This window comes from Vicugna pacos, chromosome X (assembly GCF_048564905.1).
Source record: "Vicugna pacos chromosome X, VicPac4, whole genome shotgun sequence".
Lineage (NCBI taxonomy): Eukaryota > Metazoa > Chordata > Mammalia > Artiodactyla > Camelidae > Vicugna > Vicugna pacos.
Window position 1 is genome coordinate 113,234,170 of NC_133023.1, and position 26,421 is coordinate 113,260,590.

At 42.3% G+C, this 26,421-nt stretch overlaps 3 protein-coding genes across 6 annotated transcripts in view; 2 read left to right on the top strand and 1 right to left on the bottom strand.

Moving 5' to 3' along the window:
• The window catches only part of F8 (coagulation factor VIII), a 98,483-nt gene that overhangs the window by 13,538 nt on the left and 58,524 nt on the right, over nt 1-26,421 (bottom strand). The window contains exons 15-24 of one of the 4 annotated variants that reach the window (XM_031675419.2): nt 22,183-22,336; nt 20,354-20,566; nt 19,838-20,066; nt 19,444-19,626; nt 18,156-18,272; nt 17,549-17,620; nt 16,447-16,532; nt 13,623-13,778; nt 745-889; nt 205-353 (exon numbers count right to left, since the gene is read on the bottom strand). In XM_031675419.2, the coding sequence (XP_031531279.1) occupies nt 205-353; nt 745-889; nt 13,623-13,778; nt 16,447-16,532; nt 17,549-17,620; nt 18,156-18,272; nt 19,444-19,626; nt 19,838-20,066; nt 20,354-20,566; nt 22,183-22,336 (1,504 nt within the window). Of the gene's footprint in view, nt 1-204; nt 354-744; nt 890-13,622; nt 13,779-16,446; nt 16,533-17,548; nt 17,621-17,923; nt 18,054-18,155; nt 18,276-19,443; nt 19,627-19,837; nt 20,067-20,353; nt 20,567-22,182; nt 22,337-26,421 lie in introns of those variants that run through there. The other 3 variants (XM_072956142.1, XM_072956144.1, XM_072956143.1) reach the window with 3 other exon arrangements.
• H2AB1 (H2A.B variant histone 1) lies at nt 3,978-4,709 on the top strand. The gene has a single exon (XM_006199684.4). It carries the CDS (start codon nt 4,231-4,233, stop codon nt 4,579-4,581), a length of 351 nt encoding a protein of 116 aa, XP_006199746.1. The 5' UTR covers nt 3,978-4,230; the 3' UTR covers nt 4,582-4,709.
• F8A1 (coagulation factor VIII associated 1) lies at nt 5,496-7,799 on the top strand. The gene has a single exon (XM_072956400.1). The coding sequence runs from the start codon at nt 5,607-5,609 to the stop codon at nt 6,735-6,737; it is 1,131 nt and encodes a 376-aa protein (XP_072812501.1). The 5' UTR covers nt 5,496-5,606; the 3' UTR covers nt 6,738-7,799.

Below are 26,421 nucleotides of genomic sequence, written 5' to 3' on the forward strand. Positions count from 1 at the left end.
CCAGTGAATGCTGTGTGAAATTGCATGGCAAATCCACTAAAAATCTGTGGGGTTTTCTGCTCATAGTCAACCTTCCTTGACACTCTTTTTAGGAATAACCAAATATTCGAAGTAACTCTGAAGAAGTCAAGAGCTTCTCCTGTTCTTTCCCAACCACTACTCCTTTCTCTGTATCAGGTAAATGGCAAATTTGTTCCCTCTTACCTGGGGTCTCCAGGCATTAGTCCTCCCTTGGAGGTGAAGTCGGGCTTGTGAAGGAGACCAGGTGGCAAATATATTGTTTAAGTGGGATGAGGCAGTAATCTGTGTATCTGAAATTGCTTTATTCTCCATTCCCAGCGGCATGCTGCAACCTCAAAGAAATGAAAGGATGTAATCACAAGGAACAGATGCAGCCGAGGTTCTGCTGGCATGCCTCCACTGACATTCTAGGGCTACCATCATCACGACATCATTTCAAAGGCATTAACTTTTGCACGTTATTGTTAACATGCCCCATATTTTCTAGTCAGCTCTGCTCAGCTCTGTCTGACTTTGATTTGCCTTGTTAATTTTTTAATAATTTGCCTTGTGTAGGAGGTGGCTGCCCCTGGGGAATCCCATGATTAGGATGACAAATGTACTGGTTTTAGCATGGATAGTTTTGTGTCCTGGGAAATTCCCCTAGTCTCAGGAAAACTAGGATGGTTAGTCACCCTTCCCATGGTTGGGAGAGGGAAGGCTATGGGATGACTTGACACTTACTGTTTAAATCACAGCCCATTAACTCCATCCGAAGAGTGCTGCGGATGCTGTAATGAGTTGGGTGTAAACGGATGTATCGAGCAATAATTGGAGGGTTAAAAATATTGTGTTTTATCCCAGATGAATCCACATTGCCAAAGAAGACCTGTAGGAGGGTATTAGCACAGACACACGTAAAGTGAAGGCAGAGTAGAAAGCAATCCTTCCCAGTTGTATCTTTCTTCTAATTTTGCTTTGTGTATTTCTCAACAGCGCCCCACACTCAAATGAAACCACCCTGGCTAGACAGATGTTAGAAATAACATGTGAAGGACAAAAACCACGGGAAGAAGAATGGAACAATGGAGATTAGGTCTACTTTGGGAGTCCTGTAAAAGGCTCATTAAAGTGGAGGAAGCCACTCAGGCCTTCCCTAAGCCAGTGTAGGGCACAGACCGGCAGCAACAGAATCACCTGGGAGCACTTAGAAATGCATAGTCTTGAGCCTTATTCCAGATCAACTGAATCAGATCATGAAGTTTGAGAAGCACCCACCACCTTGGGGCAGAATAAGCTGTGAAAGAGAACTGGGAGTAAGCAGCATACCACGCTGTTCTCAGAATGATTTTCCAAGAATGGGCTGTGTGTGTGAAATGTGGGGCATTAATATATCCAACATATGGGGTTTAGGACCTTGGCGTGCCTAGGTTCTAGAGAAAAGTACGTGACATATTTAAGGGAAAAGGAACACAGTTTGAGAAATACAGTAGCAATGCCCATTCAAAAGGCTTAGATTTAAACCATGGCGTATACTATAAGGAAAGTTGAAAGTCATCTCTCAGGAAACACCTGGCATCCTGTATGTGACTGAATACACTGAAACAGGAATCAATGCACATCTGTTATATAATCAGACAGCAGAGTTATAGTATTATGAGGATTTAAAATATCTGTTCTGCCATGTAACATTTTTTTCTTCTTATGGGATAAAAATATTAATGAATTTATATTATTACCCCAGAAATCACAGCATTATTTTTGACAAATATATCTGCTTCATTTAAACTCAATTCTTATTTCTTGATTAGAAACCTTCTTAGGGAGACAGTGTATTAATTCAACAAATAGTTAATGACTATATAAATCCTTGATTCCATTTATTATGTCCCAGAAACTGTGCCAGGTGGCTTCACTAGTGAATTCTACTAAATGTTTAAATAAGAATTAATGGCAATCCTCCTCAAACTCCTCCAAAAGATAGAAAAGGGGTAAAAACATGTTAACTCACACTATAGGGCCAGCGTTACCTTGATAACAAAGCTAGACATATATACAACAAGGAAGAAAACTACAGACCAATAGTCTTCATGAATATAGATGCAAAAATCCTCAAAAGAATTTTAGCCAATGGAATCCAGCAGCATACAATAAATATTACATTCCATGTCCAAATAAGAATTTTCCCAGGAAAGCAAGGATGGCTCAACATAAGAAAACTGATTAATCAACACCACATGATAAAATAGAGGGGGAAACACCAATATGATCATCTGAATTGATGCAGAAAAGCATTCAACAAGATCCAAGAACTTTTCATGATAAAAACCACTTAGCAAACTGAGAATAGAAGGTAAGTTCCTCAACACACTAGAGGGCATTTATGAAATTCCCATAGCTAATGTCATACTCAGTGGTGGAAGACTGAAAGTGCTTCCCCTAACATCAGGAGCAAAAGAAAAATGCTTGCTTTTAGTGCTTCTACTCAAGGCTGTCATTGAAATCCTAGCAAGAGCAATGAGTAAAGGAAAGAAAGAAAGAAAGAAAGAAAGAAAGGAAGGAAGGAAGGAAGAAAGGAAGGAAGGAAGGAAGGAAGGGAAAGGAAGGAAGGAAAGAAAGAAAGAAAAGAAAGAAAAGAAAGGCATCCAAATTGGAAAGGAAGAAGTAAAAGTATCTCTGTTCTCAGATGACATGATCTTATGCACAGAAAACACTAAAGAATTCACAAAACGCTATTAGAGTTAATAAGCACACTCAACAATGTTGAAGTACACAAGACGAACACACAGAAATCAGTTGTATTTCCATATACTAGCAATGAAAAGTCCAAACGTAAAACTGACAACAGTTATAAGATAGATGAATAAAATATACATAGGATGAATTCAGCCAAGGAGGTAAAGACTTGTGCACTGAAAACTACAAAGCACTGCTGAAAGACGTTTAAAATGACCCCAAAAAAGGGAACAATATCAGCATTCATGGACTGGAAGACTTAATAATGTTGAGATGGCAATACCACCCGAATTTATCTACAGATTTACTGCAACCCCTACCGAAATCCCAATGACCTGTTTCACAGAAATGTAAAATCCAATCCCAAATGCATGTGGAATTTCAAGGGACCTTGAATAGCCAAAATAATCCTGGGAGAGAAGAAAAAAGCTGCAGGACTCACATTTGCCTCTTTCAAAGCTTAGCATAAAGCTACAGTTATCAAAACTATGTGGTACTGGCATAGATCAGTGGAGTAGAATGAAGAGTCCAGAAGTAAACCCATAAAGCTATTCGTAGGTATAAACCCCAAAGAATTGAAAACAGGTGTTCAAAGAGAACCCTGTCCAGGAATGCTCGCCACAGCCTATTCACAACAGGCATAAGGTGGCGGTCACCCAAATGTCCACCAGCTAAGGAGAGGATACACAACCTGTGTGGTCATGCCATGTGGTGGAATACTATTCGGCCATGAAAAGGAATGAAGTGCTGATTGTGCTACCAGGTGGATGAACCACGATGAAAATGTTACCCTAGGTGAGAGCAGCCAGACACAAAAGGCCACCTCTGTATTGTATGATTCCGTCTCCGGGAAGTCTCCAGCACAGGCCAACTTCTGTGGACAGGAAGCAGATTAGTGGTCGCCTGGGGACTATGGGGGTGGGAGTGGGGTGGGGGAAACTGCAGGCGGCGGCAGTGGGGATGACTGCCTGGCGGGTACAGGGGCTTCTTTTGGGGGTGGTTTCAACGTTTTGGAATTAGATGGCTGTGACGGTGGCCCAACACCGCAAGTGTATACTTGGTACCACTGGATCGTCCGCCATTTGCTCTTATCCTAGAGTTCCCGTCCCATGGACAGTGGGAGTTCCCTCAAAGAGAGGGTCCAGCGAGCAGGTGAGCAAGCATCCTGCCAGCACCACTTCTTTGCAGGCCCAGGCCCTTTGCAGGGGCGGGGGCGGGGGCTGGGGGCCAATGGGAAAGCAGTGACGTCACGGGATCTACGTGTCACGGGGCGTGCGCCCTGACCAATGAGGGGCCAGCCCGTGGTCGCTAGGCTGCGGAGTAGAGGCCTGGATACCCGCTGTCTGCAGACGTTGGGATCAACTGCCACATCTCATCCCCCCGCACCTCATCTCGCCGAACCACATCCCACTGCATCTCACCGCACCGCCTCGCCCAGCATCCCGCCGCACCGCAGAGCTAGGCCAGTGGGAGAAACCGCACCCTACGCCCAGCATGCCGAAGGAAAACAGCCGTCGAGGGTCATCCCGTGGTCACCAGAGGCGGAACCGCTCCTGCTCCCGCACCACCAGAGCCGAGCTGTCGTTCTCCGTGAGCCACACGGAGCGCCTCCTGCGAGAGGGCCGCTATGCCCAGCGCCTGAGCTCCACCGCACCGGTCTTCATGGCGGCCATCATCCAGTACCTGGCGGCCAAGGTCCTGGAGCTGGCGGGCAACGAGGCCCACAACAGCGGCAGGAGGCTCATCACTCCAGAGTTCGTGGACTTGGCGGTCCACAACAGTGCACTCCTCGGTGGCTTCTTTGGGACCACAACCATTTCCCAAGTGGTCCCGGCCCGGCAGTAGCTGCCCAACATGACCTGCGGCTCCGGGCCTCGGCCGTCGGGCGCCAGGCCCGCTCACAGCCGGGGCAGCCGCGGCCTGCCCGGTGCCTTGGGCAAAGTCATTGGAAATCAATAGTGTTTTTTCGGAAACCCATGTGCGCATGCTTCAGTCACTTTGCGGGGGAGGTGGTTGTGGAACATCCCTCGTTGGAAGGTTGGGGCGGTGGCAGGGGTCTGGCCTAGGGGGTGGGACGTGGTGGTGGTGAGGGGGTGACTGAGAGGAGTGGTGTCTCACGGGGACAGTGCCTGGGGTGGCCCTGGGCATGGGAGAGGCCGACTGGGGTGGGGGAGGGGTGGCGTGGGGTCTGCGCTGAGGCTGGGCGACGGAAGTCTCCCCCATTGGCTCCGAGCGGGTCAGAGCCAGGCGGAAGTCTGCAGGAGGACAGTGTCCTTGCGGTGGCGCTCAAGACCATGGCCGCAGCGTCGTAATAGATAGGCGGACGTGAGATGGCAACTCTGGTGCGGAATGGACGCGTGGACCGAGCGCTTGGCGCGAACTCCACTGGGGCTGGGGCTTTGACGGGAAGGTTGAGGCGTGATGGGGGACGGGGTGGGCGGGAAACAATCAGGAAATACGCCAAGTCGGCACTAGGGTCCTGTGGGGTCAAGAGCTTAGTTTTGGGTCGTGTTCTCTAGAAGATGCTGGGAGATGCCCTGCGTAGCAACCCGCGTAAACAAGCTGTCGCCTAGCAACAGCGGACGCCTGGCCGCGCCCCTGCACCCTGGGTCTACACACGCAACGGACGTCAGGCCAGGCCCCGCCTCAGGATCCTCGATTTGCATACGCGGCCCGCAGCCAGTCCCGGCCCGGCCTCCGAGCTGGCTGTTTTGCATATCACCAGGGCAAGCGGGAGGGCGGGGACCGCCGAGCCGGCGCGGCTGCGCGGAGGGCCGGGGCGGACGCAGGGCAGGTCGTGGTCCACCGCCCCCCCTCCCGCACGTGCGCCCTGTGTCGTCAGCGCGCCCGGAAGCGTCCAGACGGCGAACATGGCGGCGTCCGCGGCCGGCCTGGGTGGAGGCGGCGGCGCCGGTCCGGGGCCTGAGGCCGGAGACTTTCTGGCCCGCTACCGCCAGGTGTCGAACAAGCTGAAGAAGCGGTTCCTGCGGAAGCCGAACGTGGCGGAGGCCGGCGAGCAGTTCGCACAGCTGGGCCGCGAGCTGCGCGCCCAGGAGTGCTTGCCGTACGCAGCCTGGTGCCAGCTGGCCGTGGCGCGCTGCCAGCAGGCGCTGTTCCACGGGCCCGGGGAGGCGCTGGCGCTCACCGAGGCCGCGCGCCTCTTCCTGCGGCAGGAGCGCGAAGCGCGCCAGCGCCTCGTCTGCCCCGCCGCCTACGGGGAGCCACTGCAGGCCGCCGCCAGCGCCCTGGGCGCCGCCGTGCGCCTGCACCTGGAGCTCGGCCAGCCGGCCGCCGCCGCCGCCCTCTGCCTCGAGCTGGCCGCCGCCCTGCGCGACCTGGGCCAGCCGGCCGCCGCCGCCGGCCACTTCCAGCGCGCCGCTCAGCTGCAGCTGCCCCAGCTGCCCCTGTCCGCGCTGCAGGCGCTCGGCGACGCTGCGTCCTGCCAGCTGCTGGCGCGCGACTACAACGGCGCCCTGGCGGTCTTCACGCGCATGCAGCGCCTGGCACGCGAGCACGGCAGCCACCCGCTGCAGCCGCCGCCGCCGCCGCCGCCGCCGCCCGGGCCCCAGCCGGGCTCCAGCGCGGCCCCCGCCGCGCCGCCGCTCGCGCTGCCCCACCCCGGCGCCGGCTCCGCGACCGCCCCGCCCTCCCCGGCCGCGCTGGGCGCCTTCTCGGACGTGCTGGTCCGCTGCGAGGTGTCCCGCGTGCTGCTGCTGCTCCTGCTGCAGCCGCCGCCCGCCAAGCTCTTGCCGGAGCATGCCCACACCCTGGAGAAATACTGCTGGGAGGCCTTTGACGGCCACGGGCAGGAGGCTAGCGGCCCTCTTCCCGAGGAGCTCTTCCTGCTGCTCCAGTCCTTGGTCATGGCCACCCACGAGAAGGACACGGAAGCCGTCAAGTCGCTGCAGGTGGAGATGTGGCCGCTGTTGAGTGCCGAGCAGAACCACCTCCTTCACCTCGTGCTGCAGGAGAGCATCTCCCCCTCGGGCCAGGGGATCTGACGAGTCACATGATCCCGGTGACTTCCCTCTCGCCTGTTCCCAGACCTCACGCATCCACCTTTGCGTTTAGGGGGAAATAAAAGACGATGGTCCCGGAGGTTCTGCCTTTGTTCGCCTTATTCCTGTTGCCACCCTAACACTTAAGTGGACGAAAAGTTACCTTACTTCCGCAATAGTGGGAGAAAAAAACAATATGATAGAATCGGAGTGGTGGACATGGCTCTCTTCCTGCACCCAGCACGAACGTGACAGTCCCTGTCACCCCTGTATCTTTTCACCGAACTGTCCCTACCAGCCCCCCACCCCGCCTGCAACCCCCCCCCGCGTCTTTGTTCCCTAGTGAGGGTTAATTTGCACAGGTCTGGCTAAATCCCTGAGCTATGTGATCTGTTTGTGGTGACCGATTCCTGAGCCTATTTGATGTCTGTGTGATCAACCAATTTCTCCTTTGTTTCGTCCGTGGGATCATTTGATCCAGTACAACGTTGCTGCCGCCACAGCCCCAAATCCGTGAAAGCCATTCTGAGACTCGTAACTTGCGGTTTAGATTTACTTCATCTATGAACCGGGAACACCTTCTCTCCATGTCAGGAGGCAGAAAGGAGAAACAGTTCCCTTTTAGCTGCCAGACGTATTCGTCCGTCTGAAATGGACAGTGTGCCTAGGATGCGGGCTGCGCCAGGCGATGAGTCACAAAGAGCCTATGCGATGCGGTCTTACTCCGACGGCTGCAGTGCACCTGTGTCCGGTGCCAAGCCGGGCCGGGGGTGGGCTTGGGGTGCGGGTGGGGTGGGCTCCGGCGCAAATGTGTCCGACGTGCCTCGGAATCCTCAGTTCAGGTTCTGTTCCGAGAGGGACGGGCAGTCCACGTGACAGCTTGCATTTGTAGGAGGGATCTTTCTGCGACTCTTACGTAACTCAGATATGTAAAATCAGCATGCTTCTTTGGTATTTGCGATCCTGTATGTGCCAGACCGTGTCCTTGTTCCCCGAAGACGGGGTGGCGTTCCATTTTTAAACACTAAAGTTCCAAGCCTTTTTGGTCCGAATGTTACATGCAAACCGAGTTGGCTGTTTTTTGTTTTTGTCGTTTTAATTCAGTTTTATTTTCTTTAGTTTTGAGAGGAGTGGTAACAAGACCTCTTCAGAACATAATCTCACCCTCAATCATTCAGCTTGGGAAAGTGCATCCTTTAGGCTGAAGCTTGAGTGTTCAGCACTCATCTTTGGGGGTGAGATTTAAGGACGCCCTTTGGGAGCAGATTTTGGTTTTGCCTATTTGGGGGTCGGGGAGGGAGGGAGGGAGACCGTGTGGAGCGCTGTCACTCTGAATTAAGAGCCTCAAAATGGGCGGGGCTTTTAGGGTATTCTGTTCCACTTCTGTTTCAACAGTGTGGAAGCAATGGCTAAGGAAATAGGGGAGAGGCCCATGGCGGGCAGATTCAGCCCCTGGTCCTGTGCTCTCACTTGGCCGCCAGGATCGGTCCTTTGGAGCCCCAAAGCCTAGTCCACCTTACTGCAAAGGTGATAAGGGCGCATGCTCCTCTGTGCTTTTCCTTTTTCAGGTACACTCTTCTCCACTCTGGGCTGCAGTCCTGGCCGGCTGCCTTACTGTCCTTAGGACACGTGTGACTGGTGATAGCATTTGGGTTCCGGCTTAAGGAAATGCCTCCTTAGACCTCCAGTCTGAAATTGCATTGAGGAGGTCGGGGGAGGGATTACCATAGCCTGGTGCTGGGTACACGAGAATAATTTTAGAAAACGCTTTTGCTGTTGCCTCATTTATGTATCTCCTTCAGAATCTTCATAGTACAGATGGCTGGGCCAAGGCCAGATTACAGTGATTCTGACAGAATTCTCTTGCTATGTATCAACTTGTTTCAAAATTAACACTGATTTAACATGACCAAAGATAAATAGTTTAAAAGGACTTGATTAGTGTTCTTTTTAACTTGAGAATGAGGGAAAAAACTGCATCATTGAAATGTTCATTGACAATTCAAAACTAACATTCAAAATTTCATAAAATATTGAAAATAGTGGCAGTAAAGCAATGATCCTTAAAGGGTATTTCAGTTTCCCTTCCCCCCTTTTAAGAGGGACTTCTAGGATGAGAAGTATTGCTTATGAAAAAATATTTTGTATATGAATCATACACAGATATCAAAACTTTTGAGAGCCGCTGTACTGGAGGAAGATGATTAAGACTGAAAACTGTAGATTAGGGAAACTCTGGGATGGAAGAGTTCTGGTTAATGTTAACTGTCTAGGTGTCTCTACTACCATTAGAGTAGACCACCAGTCCACAAACTTTTTCTGTAAAGAAGGAGATGGAAATTCTTTTTATGCCACAGATATTCTCTGTCACATAGTCTTCTTTGTTTTTGAAACTTTAAACACGTAAAAACATTCTTCACTCTTAGTCCATATAAAGGCAGTTTGTAGGCCAAATCCAGGGGCTCCCGCTTATGCACCTGGAAAATAGTAGTTATTCAATAACTGCTGGAGGAGTGACCCTCCTGTGGGTAGTTAATGACTATTCTATCTTTGTCATTGAACAAGAAAGATTGAGAATAAATGAACTGGTCACTTAACTCCAGATTCTAATAAACAAAATATAAAATAAACCAAAAGAAAGTAAAGGAGAATTTAAAAAATTTGGGACAGAAATGAATGAATTAGAAAACGACACCTTCAAATCTGTTTGATTTTAAAACCAAGAGTTGATTTTTGACAATCCAATAGAATAGACAAAAACCAACACTGACAAGGGAAAAAAGAGACATGTGTGCGTGTGTGTAGATTAAGGTGTGGCATAGGAAGGGAGACAGGACTTTAATGTACACATTCACAGCAACTAACTACAGGTAACAAAATGAGAATATCAATCAGATAAGGAACAGAAAAGATAGGTTAAGTATTACCACTAAATAAGGCACAGTGGGTTTTCCATCTAACTTTCATTAATCATGATTACTACATTGAAGTATTCTAGAGCCATAGTTTAATGGAAAAAGATGGAAGCTTTTACACTTTATTTTCAAGTTTAGTATAACTCTCATGCCAAAAACTGATCAATACAGCACCCCCCAAAAGGTAAACCAACTTTACTGATTGGTGTAGATAGAAAAATTCTAAATAAAATGTTAGCAAGTTGGATCCAGCTAAAATTTTCTTAATTAAAACGTTTTATTTTTTGGGGAGAGGGGAGGTAATTAGGTTTACTTAACTATTTATCTTCTTAGAGGGGGTACTGGGGGTTGAACCCAGGACCTTGTGCATACTAAGCATGCACTCTACCACTTGAGCTATACCCCCTAGCAATAAATTTTAAGTGATTAATACACCATGATGAAGGGCAGTTTCCACAGGAGCCTCTGCCCCTAACTCTGCACTCGGCTTGAAGTCAGGTGTGATGGGAATATGCACATCATGGAAATCAGCAAACGCTACAAATAAAGGCCTGTCCCCCTAACTGCCCCCGACTTCACCCCAAAGCCGGTTGTTAAACATTTGCCAGCACACCATTGAACGTAAGGATAATTTGATAATAGCAAAGAGGAGAAATGAGATCATATTAGACGCTGAGAAAGCGTTTGATGAAATTCTACAGCCATTCCAAATAAAGCAGGAGGAGCAAGAAACTTTTTAAGCGTGAGAAAAATATTTCTTTGAAACTAACGGTGAACATTATATTAAACAGTAAAATATGAGATCCATTCTCATGAAAGTCAGGAACAAGACATGCTAATATCTGTATGCACACATAGCACACTGCAAACGAAAGAAGAGCATTTTGCTTACCATCCAGGCCTACAAAGATTAATATGCTGCAGTCTCTGATGGACAGCACGTGGTGCTGCAGAGGGAAGGATGAAGGCAATAACAGGATGAGGCACTCTGTGCTCTGGACAGGAAATTACAGACGATAACAGGAGGCTCTGTGCTTTAGGCAAACAGGCCCTTCAATAGTTAAGATGCATTTTAGGAAGAATTTTGATGAACCCTGAATTGTGCATCTTCCCACACATAGAAAAGCACTATAATCATGAACTTGAGATATCTGTTCTTTGGGACTAGCAGTAATCTTTTACCAAGATTTATGCTTGGATGCATATATTCCTTAATAAAAAAATATGAATTAGCCTCCCCCCAATCTCTTTGGAGCAGTTTCTCAGAGCTATGTATCTGAGAGGCTGTCTCCTGGACTATAGTCCTTAGGAAGACCCTGAATAAACCTTAACTCACAACTCTCACATTGTGCATTTTTCTTTTAGTAGACAATGATATATATATACACACACACACACACACACACACACATATATATCATATTTATGTCTGTGTGTGTGTGTATATTAATCACAAAAGTGTTTAGAGTGATTGCTACTTCCTGTTTACCAGGCCCTATCAACATAATGTTATCGATGTAGTGGGCCAACCAGTATGGTGTTCTGTGGGATGTCAAGGTGTTGGGGTTCCTTGGGTCTATATTATGATAAGGAAAGGGGAAGTGGCATCACCTTGAGTCATGATCAGCAAAGTTAATACTCTTGTTCCTACTTTGTAAGTGTAAATATTCTAATTTTGGTTCCCAATGTGAATGAAGAACAAAGCATTTTCCAGGTCTGAAGTTCCATATCCAGTGTCTGGGGCTGTGTTAATTTGTTCCAGAAGAGATACCACACCTGGAATTGCAATTTTGTTATCATCACCTGATCTAACTTGTGATGATCCATCATTTTTCCATGACTCATCTGGCTTTGCCAGTGGCCAACCATGGGCTCTGAGGAGACTAGCCACTGGCTTGTGAGGCAAGTATTCCAGGTGTGGTCACTGAAAGAATTATTCAGGGAAGGGATGGCTGCTTCAGAGATTAGGGAAAGATGCCTCCTCAGGCAAAGGAGGTTCAGGGCAGTGTGGAGGTTTGCAATTCTCAGCCTCATCACAGGTCTCAGGGTTCCAGTCCTTTCTACCAGTGCCCTTACCTTAGCATAATAGGCCTGGTAGGATTTACCACTTAATTATCACTGCAACTCTGCAATTCATATGCTTATCCTCTAGATTTGATCTTAAGTCCAAGTATCTGCCTACAACCACAGGACACGGAAGACTCTTTCAGAGCTCCATGGATGCGTCCTGATTCTCTGTGTATGTTCATGGGTGCTCTTCTTTGTGTATATTCTTTTTTGCTTATGTATGCTGTAAAAAGAAAGTCCATAAAAAGAAGACAGGTTTCTATACAATTAGGTGATACTACCGTTGTTGCCATGGCAACTAACTGGCACTGTCAATTTAATCTCCCAGTATTTTCCTCACCATCTGAAATTCATCCCATAGTATCACTGGTGATAATCTGAGGAATTTTGATGCCACCACATGCTATGGATTACCCAACATCCAAGAATTATACTTGTGTTCCTTGAATATATTAGTGACATAATCCTAGAATTCCTGTTACCTCAGTCTACTGCTGGCACCAATTACTGTATGAGACAGGGTTCTAGCAAGAAACAGGGAACACTAAAATTAATACAATTTGAGGAAAGCTTAATAAAGGTACTAGTTAGGAAGGTAAGGGTAGGGTATTACCATCCCTAGGCCTGGAGGAATGAGGAAAAGAAGAATCCTAAAGGAAAAATTAGGTAGGTTCTTGTGGTGGTTTACAAAAAAGACCACAAATTCTTTACATTCTTCCCATTGAGAATTGGGTCTGTGTCCCTTCCCCTTGAATCTGGGTGGATATATGACCTGCTTATATCTAATAGAATGTATTGGAAGAGATCCTGGTGACTTAAGAGGCTAGATCAGAAAAGGTGATGTAGTCTCATCTTGTTAGCTGGAACACTCAAAGTGGAGTCCCTAAGATGCCGTGTAAGAAATCCAGGTTAGGTTAGTCAGCCTCACCACCAGACATGCAAGTAAAGGTGCCTCCAAATGACTCCACACCCAGCTGTTGAATCTTCCCAGGTGAGCCCCAGATATTGTGGAGAAGGGAGACAGGACACCCCTGCTGTACCCTGTTCAAGGTCCTGACTCACAGAATTCAACAACAAAACAAAATGAGTTTTCTAATGACGCTAAGTTTTGAGGTAGTTTGGTACTAAGCTGTAGTAACAGGAACAGGTAGAGAAAGTGACATTCAGTGGAGAGATACAGCCAAATCCTCTACCAGGAGGGAGCCAGGAGAATAAATATCCTGCTATCACTCTCCTCCCTTCCTCTGATCTCTTGCCAGTTCTCCCTGTTGGTGAAGCCCAAATGAAAAGCTAGAGGCTAAGGTAGCCTACTGATAGGTTCCACACAGGCCAGGCTCACAGAACAAGAAGCAGGGCAGAGAAGCAGGAAGCTGGAGCTACAGAGCGCACAGGAGTTACCCTGCACAGAGCCATTTGAGGACTTTGAACTTTATTCTGAAGACAAGAGGGAGACATTAAAAGGCTTTAGGCAGGGGACTGATCACAGGATCCCCAAAGTGACACGGGAGGCATGAGAAAGAAAGAGCTGGCTGGACTTGGGGATATTCATCAGAGGATGGAAGAATGAGGGAAGCGTAGATGAAGCTGCTGTGTTTTTGAGTCTGGTTGCCATACTAGCACTTCAGACCTAGAATATTCACAAGCAAACTCACAATCTTGTCAATCGACATAGTCCTGAATCACATATTTCTGTCAATAGAGCATCTCTTCATTTCTATTATCTGTGAGATCCTTGATGCTACCACTTTTTGTCCATATGTCCATAATCACTCCTATTGCCCATGAGTGGAAAATTCTTTTCCGGGGGTTGAATGTGTAGAAGCTATGAGTATTTGTTCCATATGTGAAATCTGTCAAAAGCTCTTTAAAAGATTCATGCATTCCCTTGAAAGGACCCATTACATACCATTAAGGTCCCCGTGGAATTCCCTCGATAACTCTGCCACTTGTTTCCATCAAGACTATACATGATGATGAACTGAGAGATGTACAAGCTGGAGAATTTCTGACGGGCACCCTGGGTCATGATGCTGTGAATAATCATTGGTGCCAACAAATCCACCTACGAATGAAAACAACATTTTATTCTAAATGTACATACCACCTTCTGAAATTAATTACTGGGTTAAGAAGAATCTACATTGACACACATATGCCCAGTATTACCTTCAATGTGCAGGTGAAGCAGATACCAATGTTGTGTGAAGCTGCGGAATAAACGATGAGAACGAGTAGGAAGTGTGCTTATTGAATTCCCAGACTACTTCCTGACACAGGAAGTCACTCTCACATCACTGAGTCCCAGCTTCCTCTACACACATCCTTTGTGCTGCACATACTGACCCATAACATAGCGCTTTCCCCACACTTCAGCCTCAGCCTAGATGAAACTATTTCTCCTGGTTAGATTTTCCTGACTCACCAGACAAATCTATGTTTCCACTTCACTTTGTAGACAATTTCATTATAGTAAATTATTTCACCATACTGTAAAGTTTTCTTTGCTTTTTGCCTTCCTTCTTAGACTGAGATCCTTAAGGCAGTAAACCTGTTTGAGACACCTTACCTCTTTCTGTTTCAATTTATCTGTAAAGTGGAGATAATAATGGTATTGATCTCAGAGAGTTACCAGAAGGATTGAGGAGTTAATACATGTCATGTGATGAGACCAGTGCTTGGCACGTATGAAGCACTTGATAAACGTCAACTTTTATATTCTCTCTAGCCGCAGAGCCTAACACGGCATCTGATATAATACTGATGCTTGGAAAATGCTTTGGAATGAATGAGTGACTAAGAGTGGCAGAACTGTAAGGAATGGTTGATTCTTAAAGAAGAGAACATGGGTCATGCAAGCATTTCAAGGAGGCAGCCGCTACAGGAATTTTGCCATTGGTTACTGCTCTAACAAGCAAACTTAACGTCCCACAGATGCCTGTCTCACTCAGGTAGGACTGATCATGACTCTTGTGCTTAATGACTGTCTCTTTCAGTTGACTGTAAAGTCCATCTATATGTACATTCATTCATTCAAAGCATATATTTTTAGCACTTGTTATGTGCCAAGCACTGTTCTAGGTACTGGGAATAAAGAAACGAACAACAAAAATAAAGCCCTCCCCTCATGGAACTTACATTTGAGTTGGGAAAACAGATTTATCTATATATCTATATATATATATAAAATTCTGGCGCCCAGCTATGAGGGTTTGAATTTTGGCCCAGCCACTTATTGGCTGTGTGCCAAGTTATTTAACTTTTCTGTGCTTCAACTTCCTTGTCTAAAATGCAGGTGATAGTAACATCAACCTTAAAAGGTTGTGGTAAGGATTTTAGTAGCTTGATTTAAGTACATAGTAAGGAAGCCTTGTACCCTTTAATATTTTGCTCCTGACTGGCTAAAGTATAAAAAAAACCTTACTTCTCAAGTCAATGAACATTGGTCAAATCTAATTAGTGGACATGTCATGGGCTGTATCGCTCAGGGTTCTTTGGCTAGGTGTGGAAAAGGAACTCTATTTACTAGTCTCATTAGATTGTGTCTGGTGGGGCAGCTAGAAATCCCTAAATGGAAACGAGGATGCTATTACCAAAAATAAACAAATAGAACAGACGCAGAGCAGCCAAGCAGCTGAGCCGATGCAGCATTAACAGAGGTACTCTTTGTGCCTGCTTACTGGTGACTCAGCTGATCTTTCCCGGACCCCTATTTATTATTTTAACCTCAAGAAAAAAAATAGGAGACCAGATGCAACCTTGCAAAGGAGGAAAATATGCAGGGGAATTTCCTCAGCCGACTAAGAAGAGGAAGAAGAGAGCTGATGCACCATGGGGAAAGGGTGGAGGTGGGGGAAGCTGGTGGGAAAGGGTGGAGGTGGGGGAAGCTGGTGGTAAACCGTGTGCACATTAGTGCTGACTGATCACATGTTGATATGACAATATTTCTGGTTAGGTTCGGTTAAAGAAAATGTATTACTAAAATGAATTTTGCATATTTCTTTTTTAATGTGGCTACCAAGAAATGTAAAATTGCCTTTGTGGTTCATATTATGTTTCTTTCTAAAAAATATATTTATTTTTTAATGGAAGTACTGGGGATTGAACCCAGGACTCTGCTAAGCATGCGTTCTATCACTGAGCTAGACCCTCTCCCCACATTGTTTTTCAATAGAAAATATGAAAGACTGAGTCATTTAAAACAAAACTGAGTTAACCTGAGGACACTGTAAGTTGTTGACTCCAAGTTAGTTTACCAGACTGGACTAAATTCAGTAGGCGTTTACTACCCAGTGCTGTAGACTTTGTGAAGAAGATGGATTGTTTTAGAAAATAAAGAAGCCACGTCCTCTTGGCTTGTGGTTTGAGGCACTGAGCCATTTGTTTTTGTATTAAAATAAAGAGATTGGAGGGCACAAGGACATCTAGGCAGTTGAAGGCATCTGATAATAGAGTAAACTGTCTTGGGAGGTGGTAAGTTCAATGTTATAGAAAGCATTCAGGTGTTCTAATCCCAGTAGAAAGACTGAAAACACAGAAATAGAACACATCAGTGTACCGAATTCTATTCCTGATTGTTTTGGTACAAATTACAGGCCACTCTATTCTTACAGTTCTTTCCCCATCTATTACCTGGAGTTTGATGAAAATGACTTTGATATAAGGGAGATATATCATGTTTTGAGCTTGTGAGACGGGTGTGTGATATGACTGAATGTGATGCGTTTACTAACCTTGATCCAGGGAAAGGGGTCCTTGGTGCTCCAGGCATTGACTGATCCGGAGTAATGAAGCCTGGCCAGCTTTGGGGCCCACTGTCCTTAGGCAGAAAAAGGTGAGAGAGACTAGATTCAGCTGGGTTGGTTCTGGACACTTGGGAATAAAATTACTCTGTTGAGAAGGTTAATCCTAGCTGTGGAGACAGTAAAGTCGTAAAAGCACAGAAGTCTTTTGCTTGTCCTTGTTGTCCATTTATTTTCTAAAATTTAATAATTTTGTTGATTGTTAGCACTTCTAATTAGCTGATATTACAAGAACTATCAAATACTGTTATTATTTCTTTATTACATAATGTATGTTCATTGGAGAAAAATTAGAAGATAAAAATGAAGCCTAAGTAAAAATAAAAATCAAAGAAAAAACATCATTCTTCCACCCAGAGAAAAACAATACTATTTTAGTATATAATTCTCAAGCTTCTTTATCAAAGGGAATTTTTTTCCCATCAAAAACAGGGCTTGGCAAACTTTTTTCAGATGGTAAATAACTGAAGCTTTGCAGATCATCTGGTCTCTGTTGCAACTACTTAAATGCTGTTGTAGATGATTGTAAATGAATGGGTGTGGCTTCTTTATGGCCAATGAAATTTGAATTTCATGTGATTTTCATATGCCATGAGATATTCTTCTTTTGGCTTTTCCCCAATCATTTAAAATAGAAAAATGGTTCTTAGCTTGAAGGACATACACACTGATGTGGTCTGCAGGCTGTAGCTTGGTGACCCTGGCTCTGAGACAATGTTGGAGGACTCTCTGTAGCTCTGATCCAAGCTTTACTTACCATTGCTCAGATTGAAGAGAATGGACTTGAGGGAAGCAATATTGCAGGCAGGTGGGACATTTAAGGAGACAGTGGCATTACTTGGGTGAGAAGAAGTGATGATGGTCTGAATTAAGGTGGTCACAGTGGGAAGCAGAGAAGAGAAAATGAAATTGAGAGGCACCTATGGAATGGAATTAATAGAAGCATGCAGATGGGTTGGCCGTCTGAATCTCTCCAACAGAAATAAAAAGATATAATCAGCCCAGCTCTTTGGGAGAAAATGATAGTATTTACCATATTGCCCTGAAGCTGTAATCTGAAAATCTCTAATGTGTCCAGAAGCCATTCCCAGTGGAGTCTGACACTCTGAAATCAAACGAGGGGAACACAATAGTTAAAAGTGCAGAAAATTCAGCCTCACAGATGCGAGTCAGTGAGAATTCTGACAAATGCTCATATTTTTTGGTGTTTACCGTGTGCCAAGAGGTGTACTAAATATTTTATTGTACTATCTCATTTAATTCACCCCCACAGGTAGGTGCTAGAACTATTCACATTTTGCAGCTGAGGAAAGTAGGGTCCATATCTCTCTTACTTGTTTAGGGTTAAATCTCAAACTCTTTATATTTATATTTAATAAGTTATCTTTGGTAATTGAACCAAAATTACATTTCAAAAATTTGCTCTTGGAGATCTTGGAGTTTCAGGTTGGAAGTGTTCAAAGCTTCAGGCATAATTGCCCTCCTCTGAGGATGATTTCTACCAGCATCATTCATTTCAGATTTGATGATAACTCCGAGCTTCATATTTATTTTTTGTGAAGGCAACCATTCTAGGAAGGAGAAACGCTGTATAGAAGTTGGCGGGTAGGCATGGAGCCTCTGCCCAGAGTGCTACTCACGCTTGCTGTACACCAGGAAAAGGGTGCTCATCCCAGCTTGTAGGTGCTCGCCAATAAGACATTCTATTCGCCAAATTCCAACTTTGGATGGTAGCATTTCCACCGTCTCAAAAACACCTTCTCAAAAACAAAAGGAACAAAAGTTATTTCTTTTTACCAAAAAATGTGCATAAGATACACTGGCTTATGCATAGTATCAAAGGAGATCAGCCTAAGTCACTTCCACCACTCCTGGACCCTCAAACCCAAAGCGCTTGCTGTGTGATTTCTACAGTTGCAGACACTGGAGATTGAGTTCTGGTCCTGGGAAATGGGAGAACTGGGGTATAGAATGCTTAGGTGGTGGAGACAGGAGACAGCCACTGAATTAGGACTGGCCTGCAATGTCAAGGATGTTCAGGGCCAAAGGTGCATTTCTCATGGACAAGATGTGGGCTCCCTGGGAGAGGGAAGGCAGTCAGGGCGAGGTCCTCATGGATCTAGTCCTCTAGGGCTGCCTCGCAGGTGAAAGTAAGCCAGGAGCAAGAAGCTAGAGGTGAGTGAATGCTGAGGGGCTGAGCAATGAGTCATACGTGACCACCCACCCAGGTCAAGGGGATTTCATCCGAGAAGTTCCCAAAAGGGAGAGTCTGAAGAGCCCCTGGAAGTAACCCACAAGACAAAGAGCCAACTTTAAGTATCTGCCAGCAAGGGGTTGAGGGGGAGGCACAGTAAGCATAAGGTAGAGAAACAGTGGACATTGTAATTTCTGACTTGAACTATATCTGTAATGTAAATGACTTCAGGACTGTTTATTACTTAAGAGTGAGCAGAAAAGTCGCTGAGCTTATCAGAATTTTTACACAGAAACAAGGGAAGTTTACTTTCACTATTAAACCTGTTTCAAAGGGACAGTGGAGAACTAAAATGAAATTGTGTTTTGCTCAGCATCGTGAGTGGTGCTTAATTGACATATTAATTGACATATTGACATAAACAAATCCCTCTTTGGGTAACTACTGGTACTATGTGGGATTTGAAGTGGAAAAAAAATCCCTTTTTCTTAGGAAAGTGTTGTGACATTAATTATCCATTTATTCTGTTCTATTTCCTTTATACCACATTATCTGGATCTGAAATTATCATGTTCATTGGCTAAACTATTTATTATCTGTCTGTAGGGTAAGGTTACCCAAGAGCAGAGAGTTTGTTTGCTTTGTTTGCTGGTCGTGTCCCCAGTGCCTAGACCTTTAAAGAAAGTACTCAACAGGCATAGTAGGTTGAAGAAAGAGCACAAACCAGCTCATACCCGGATAGAGATTGTGGACCGCCATCCTGTACTCCTCCTTTTTCCGCACAGTGAACACATGTCCACTGAAATGAACAGAGTGGATATTTTCATTGCTGCCCATGCTGAGCAGATACCATCGAATCTTTTGATCCTGAGCCATTACCAAGCCAGGTAGTGTATCCATCACATAGCCATTGATCGCTGGAGAAAGAGAAGACAGACAAAGCTGTTAAAATCTACTGTGGGGGTTTCCTTCCCTCCACTCCAGTCAAAAATATTGATACCTATAGGGTTTCACTCCCGTACATATATTCTCAATTCATACAATGTCCAAGCCTCAGGCTTAAGGCTCAGTTGTCATAGAGCATACTGCCTTTCACAGTGAGTAATATCTGGGTGTGGAGTATGTTACCATGGAAGCGATAATTTTCTTTAAAAGTGGGGTCCTCCATCTGGATATTGCAGGGAGCCTTGCAGTTCCTTTCCATATTTTCAGTGAAGTACCAGCTTTTGGTCTCATCAAAAATAGTGAAAAAGAGAGCAAATTCCTGCACCGTCACTTGTCTCCCATGAGCAGCATTCAGTGTGTTGGTGCGGCAGATCAGAAGGGGCCCAATCAAGCCTGAGTGCATATCCTTTTCCTGAGAGGAAAGACACCAATCCTATGAGCATAAGTTCTCTCACCTTTGAACCAGAGTGGATTTCTCATCAACTTTTATGACACTCCAACCCACTGCCCATCTTCCCACAGTACAATTCTTCCTCTTTAGAAGATTCCAGAGTGATATTTCTAAAACATAAATATGATGGCATCGCCCCTCTTCAAGCTTCTCATTATGCTTAAGATAAACACCAGATTCTAAGCAGATAATACAAAGACCATTTCTTTTAAACCAGAAAATGTCTAGCACCATGTAGATCCGCTTACCAGATCAACGTCAGAAAAATAAGCCCAGGCTTTGCAATCAAACTCATCTTTAGTAGGTGCCATATGATGTTCTACTTTCCAAAAGTAAATTTTGGTTTCATTAGGCTTGACAAACTTTCTTCTCAGTTCTGCTCCTTGCCTCTGATCTTCCCCATAAGAAATGAGGCTAGAATAGAAGGAGTATGGACGAGACGCCTGGTTTTTGAAAGTTACCTGCAGACCAAGATGGAAGAACAAAAAAAGCAAGTATTATGTTTTATGACCTTGTAAAGTTCTTAGCTTAAGGTTTACATTCCTAATAGCAATGCTTGTTTAGGGAGTTTTATCCAAGTTTTTAATGCCTGGAGGAAGTGGTACAGAGAATGAATGTTGTTAGAACTCAAACCCAAAGATCTACAAAGGAAACTGAGAAATTGTTGAATTCCACAAAAATTGCACCTCTTGGGGAGTGACAGAAATGTTAGCTATATTGATTTTGGTGGTGGTTTCATAAGTGTATTCATCTATGAGAATTCATCAAACTGTACATCAGAAATATGTGTAGTTTACTGTATAGGAACCATATCATAATAAAGGTGTTAAATTTTTTTTGAATTCCAAAATCCTTAAGATCTGAACTCAAACTTGCAAAGGAGAAAATTTCTAAATACTTAAAAGCAATTCCAAAGTAAAAGGGAACATGTCACTACCAGGCATATTAAAGGACCATAACCCCAGGAGTTGATACTCTTCAATTAAGGTTCTTCATGACAAATTCCAGGATGAATGCATATGATCTTTAAGAAAGACTTTTTTTTCAGATTAAAAAATATGTGTTTTCATAGGACATATGGAAAGTAAAATAAAATCCAAGTCAGAAAAAATTCACTCACAATCCCACCATCTTAGATTCTTCTAGATCTTTGGTTCACACAATGCACCAAAACAATTTCTGGTCTACAGGAATTATTGATGGATTAAAAAGTTAAATGTTAAGAAATTAAACTGTAAAAGAAAGTTGAAGAAATTATAGATTGTGCTGAACACTGGAATTTGACACAACACTGTAAAATGATTATGAATCAATAAAAAATGTAAAAAAAAAAGAAATTATAGGTGATTTTAAGAAAAAAAATCTCTGTATAGGAAAGAATTTTATAAACATTAAAGCTATGAAAGTGTCACAAAGGAAAGATTTATGGGTTACTACCTAAACGTTCAAGTCTGTTTATTTAAAAAACCAGTATACATAAAATTTAAAACAAACTTGGAAAAATGTTATTCATTAAAATGATCAATGATCATTAATATATCAATGATCTATAATATGGTAATATAAATTAACAAGAAAAGTTAACTGTGCAAAGGACATTAACAGATAATTCATTACAGAAAGCCTTAAAATGTTCATGTACATTGCACTTTTGGAGTTTTATCCTAGGAGAAGGATTGTGATTGCAACATTCCTTAAATAGTGGGAAAAAAAACCATCTAAAAGATTGTTCAAAGTAAATGGTTAAGTAAACCATAAATTCATATCATAGACTCATATTCAATCACTTAAAAAAGATATGTAGGAAATGTTTTAATGACACAAGAAATGTTTATAACATTATATTTATTTAAAAAGAAGTAGAATGATGCAGTTTATAATTTTGAATACATAAAGAGAGTACATAGGAAAAAGAAAAGAACAGACACCAAAATGATAATTATGAAATTACTTTTCAACTTCCTTATTTTCTATACTTTCAACTTTTTCAAAAGTAAGAATACATTGTTTTTAGAATCAGAAACAAAAAAACATATATAGGATTAATTTTCTTGTAATTCCATTGTCCTCAACTCACCCTGATATTGTCTTCAACTTCTGCTCTTATATATGGTCCCAAGAGTCCCAAGTGTTCATTTAGTTCTCCACGGTATAAGGGCTGCGTAAAGGAGCCATCAGTAAATTCCTGGAAAACCACCTTCTTGAAATGAGGGACATCTCCATTGTGAGTCCTGGAGAGAAGGCAGAGGAAAAGCAATATCTTCATGACCAAGTGAGTAGAAACAACTCATATTCTTGCCTTCACTGTATCAGAGACACTTTTAGTAGAATTGATAATGAATTGGAAGTTCCAGCACCTGGAACAAGTGCGTGGCACATAGTAGGTACTGAAAAATATCTGTTGAGTGTTTAACGGATGTATGGTTTATAAACATATTCTAAATATGACAGCGTCAAGGTTCAGTCCTTGGATGGCTTTTCTTTACTTTTTAAAATTCTATTCAAATTGCAAACTAAAATTATACAATAAAGTGCACAAAATATAAATGCTTTTGGTACAAAAATGCAACCACCACCCAGATCAAGAACTTTGCCAGCAGCTTAGAAGACTCACTGTTATCTACCTTTCCAGTCATATCCTTTTGCTTCCCACTAAGGGTAACCCCTATTCTGATATTTATATTTATTTGCTTTTGTTCATAATTGTACACGCCCCTAAAGAATATACTTTAGTTTTTGCCTGTTTTTTAAATGGAACCATATTGCATACATTATTTTGCCTCTGATTTCCTTTACTCAGCATTGTGGTTGTGATTCATCTGTGTTGTTGTGTGTAGCTACAGTTTGTTCATTCCTGTTGGTGTATAGTATTCCATTGTGCCAATATACCACAATCATGGGCATTCAAGTTATTTCTAGTTTTTGGTGCTTATACATAGCCTGCTATGAACTTTCTTCCACAGGTCTTTTGGTGAACACATATATGCACTTTTTGGAGTGGAACTGCATATGCGTATGTTCAGCTTTGGTAGATACTACCACACTGTTTTTCCAAAGTGGCTGCATCATTTTCCATATTCATCAGCAATATATGAGAGTTCCATTTGCTTTAGATCTTCACAAACACTTGATATTCACTGTGTTTTTACATTTTTGGCCATTCTAGTGGTTGGACAGCTGTGTCTCTGTGGTTTTATTTTGCATTTTCCTGATTAATAATGAGGTTGAGCATCTTTTTTATGGGTAATAGCCAGTTGGATTTCCTCTTTTATGGAATGCCTATCCAAGTTTGTTTTTTTCTTTTTTGTGCCAAATTTGCTACTGGATAATCTTCTTTTTTCTTATTGAGTCAAAGGAGTATATATTCTTGATATAAGTCTTTGTTGGCCTTTTGTGCTGCAAACAGCTCCCATTCTGTGCCTAATTTTTCATTCTTTTTTGTTATCATTTGATGAGCATAAACTTATAATTTTAATGTAATGAAATTTATCAAAAAATTCTTTATGGTTGATACTTTTTGTAATTTTGATATCAATTCTCTTTCTTTTCCTACCCTGAAGTTATTAAGATATTCTCTTATTTTTTTTAAGAGATTTATGGTTTTATGTTATGTTTAGACTTATTTATCCCTATTCCAATCATCACATTGTTTTAGTTACTATAGCATTAAAATAAGTCTCAATATGTTATGTAGCAATTCCTCCCATTGTGTTCTTCTTCAAGAGGGTCTTGGTTATTCTTAGCCCTTTACATTTTCTTAGTAAATTTAAACTCAGGCTTGTTGAGTTATATAAGAGAAAATACTTGCTGAGGTTTTCATTTGGGTTGTATTCAGTTAGAGGATAGTTTACATTTTCATAATATTGTATTTTTCAGTCTATGCACATGGTATATCTTGGCATTTACTTAGGTCTTCTTTAAAGTTTCCTAATAAATTTCCATATTTATTTTTCCCATAGAGGTCTTGAAAAAACTTTGTTAAACTTATTTCTAGGTACCTGTTACTATTTTATTCCATTGTAACTGATATGTTCTTTTAATTTCATTTTCTACCTATTTGCTGCTATTACATAGATATATAATTGATTCTGTGTGTTGATTTTGAATTCTACAAAACTGTGAATCTTCCTGGTTAATTATAATCATTTATTTGTAGATTTAAAAATTTTTTTCTATGTATACAACCATATCATTTGTACTAAAGGACAGTTCTGGTCCTTTCTTTTCAACCTTTATACCTTTTATATATATTTTTTTATTGCTTGAGCGTTCAGCACAGTATTGAATAGAAGTGGTGACAGTGAGGGGTGATGATTTGTTACCAATCTCTAAAAGAAAGCTTTCAATGGGTCAGCATTAAATACAATGCTTGCTGTACATTTTTGCAGATACTCTTTCTCAAGATAAGAATTTCTTTCTATTTTAATTTGCTAAAAGTTTAAAAATCATGCATGGATGCTGAATTTTAAGCAAACACTTCTTTTCATGTAATGAGAGAGTTATACATTTTCTCTACTTTATCTTGTTCATGTGACAAATTACAGTGGTTTAAAAAGATGTTAAACTAACCTTATAATCCAGGGTTACACTTTGATGTATTTGTCTGTCTTTGTATCAGTACTACTCTTTATTAATTACTGTAGCTTTACAGTAAGTTTCGATATCTGGCAGTGACTGTCATTCTTTCCTCTTTAAGATTTCTCCCTATGCACTGCTTTAGCTACATATTACGTTTTGATACATCATATTTACATTTTTATTCAGTTTAAATATTTCTAATTCCCATTGTAATTTCTTCTTTGACAAATTATTTACAAATGTGTTGCTTAATTTTCAGTTAACTTTCTAATTGATTAATGTTTAATTTATTAGAGAACATATTTTATATTTTTATATTTTTTAATCCATTAAAATTTCTTGTTTTGTAGCACAGCATATGGTTCTACTTTATTAAATGTTTCATGTGAACTTGAAAAAATGTTGACTCTGCAGTGTTGGTGTGCTTTGTTAGTCATGTGCAAATCTTCTACAGTTGACCCTTGAACAATGAGGGGATTAATCTGAGTATAATGTAGAGTTGGCTCTCTGTACCCTCGGTTCCTTGGCATCCACAGATTCAAGCAACCACAGACTGTGTGATACAGTAGTATTTATTACTGAAAAATATCTGCGTATAAGTGGAACTTCACAGTTCAAACCTGTGTTGTTCAAGGGTCAACTGTATATCCTTATTGATGCTTGAGGCTGTTCTTTAAATAAGTTATCTCTAAATATGATTGTAAACTTATCTATTTCTCCATTTTATTCTGTCAAGTTTTGCTTTATGTATTTTAAAACTATACTGTTAGGTTTATACTAATTTAGGAATGTATGGCTGCCTATTGAATCGACTCTTTCATTATTGTAACATTTCCTCCTTATCTCTACAAACCTCTTGCTTTAAAGTTTTTTTCTACCTGAGTCCTTAGATTTTTAAGTGCGTCTCTTGTAAACAATATGTAGTTGGCATTAATTTTTAATCAAGTCTGACATTTTGATGTTTTAATTGGTATGTTTAATTCATCTACATTTACTTTTTAAAATATAGTTGGGGTTAAGTCTATCTGATTTTTAAAAAATTGAAGTATAGTTATTTACAACATCATATTAGTTTCAACTGTACAACATAGCAACTCAACATTTTTATAGATTATACTCCATTTAAAGTCACCAAAAAATAATAGCTATATTTCCCTGTGCTGTTCCATCATCCCTGTAGGCTACCCACATCCTGCGTCTCTCCCCTCCCTCTTCCCACTGGTAAACACCAGACTGTTCTCTATACCTGTGAATCTGTTTCTGTTTTGCATATTCATTCATTTGTTTTACTTTTCAGAATTCCACATATAAGTCATAACATACACTATTTTTCATTCTCTGTCACTAAGCATAATACCATCTAGTTCATCCATATTGCTGGAAATGGAAGAATTTCATTATTTTTATGATTGAGTAATATTCCATTGTGTGTGTGTGTGTGTGTATGTATATATATATATCACATCTTTTTAATCCAATAGCCTGTTGATGGACAGTTTAGTTGCTTTCATATCTTGGCTGTTGTAAATAGTGCTGCTATGAACATTGGGGTGCATGTATCTCTTTGAATTAGTGTTTTCATTTTCTTTGGCTATATACCCAGGAGTAGAATAGACATTACCTCTTCAAATATTGCTTCTCCTCCTCTAGTCACTCTTCCCTTCTGAGATTTCAATTAAAAATAGGTTTGTCCTTCACATTCTATCCTCTATGTCTCTGTTTTGGTTATATGTTGCTG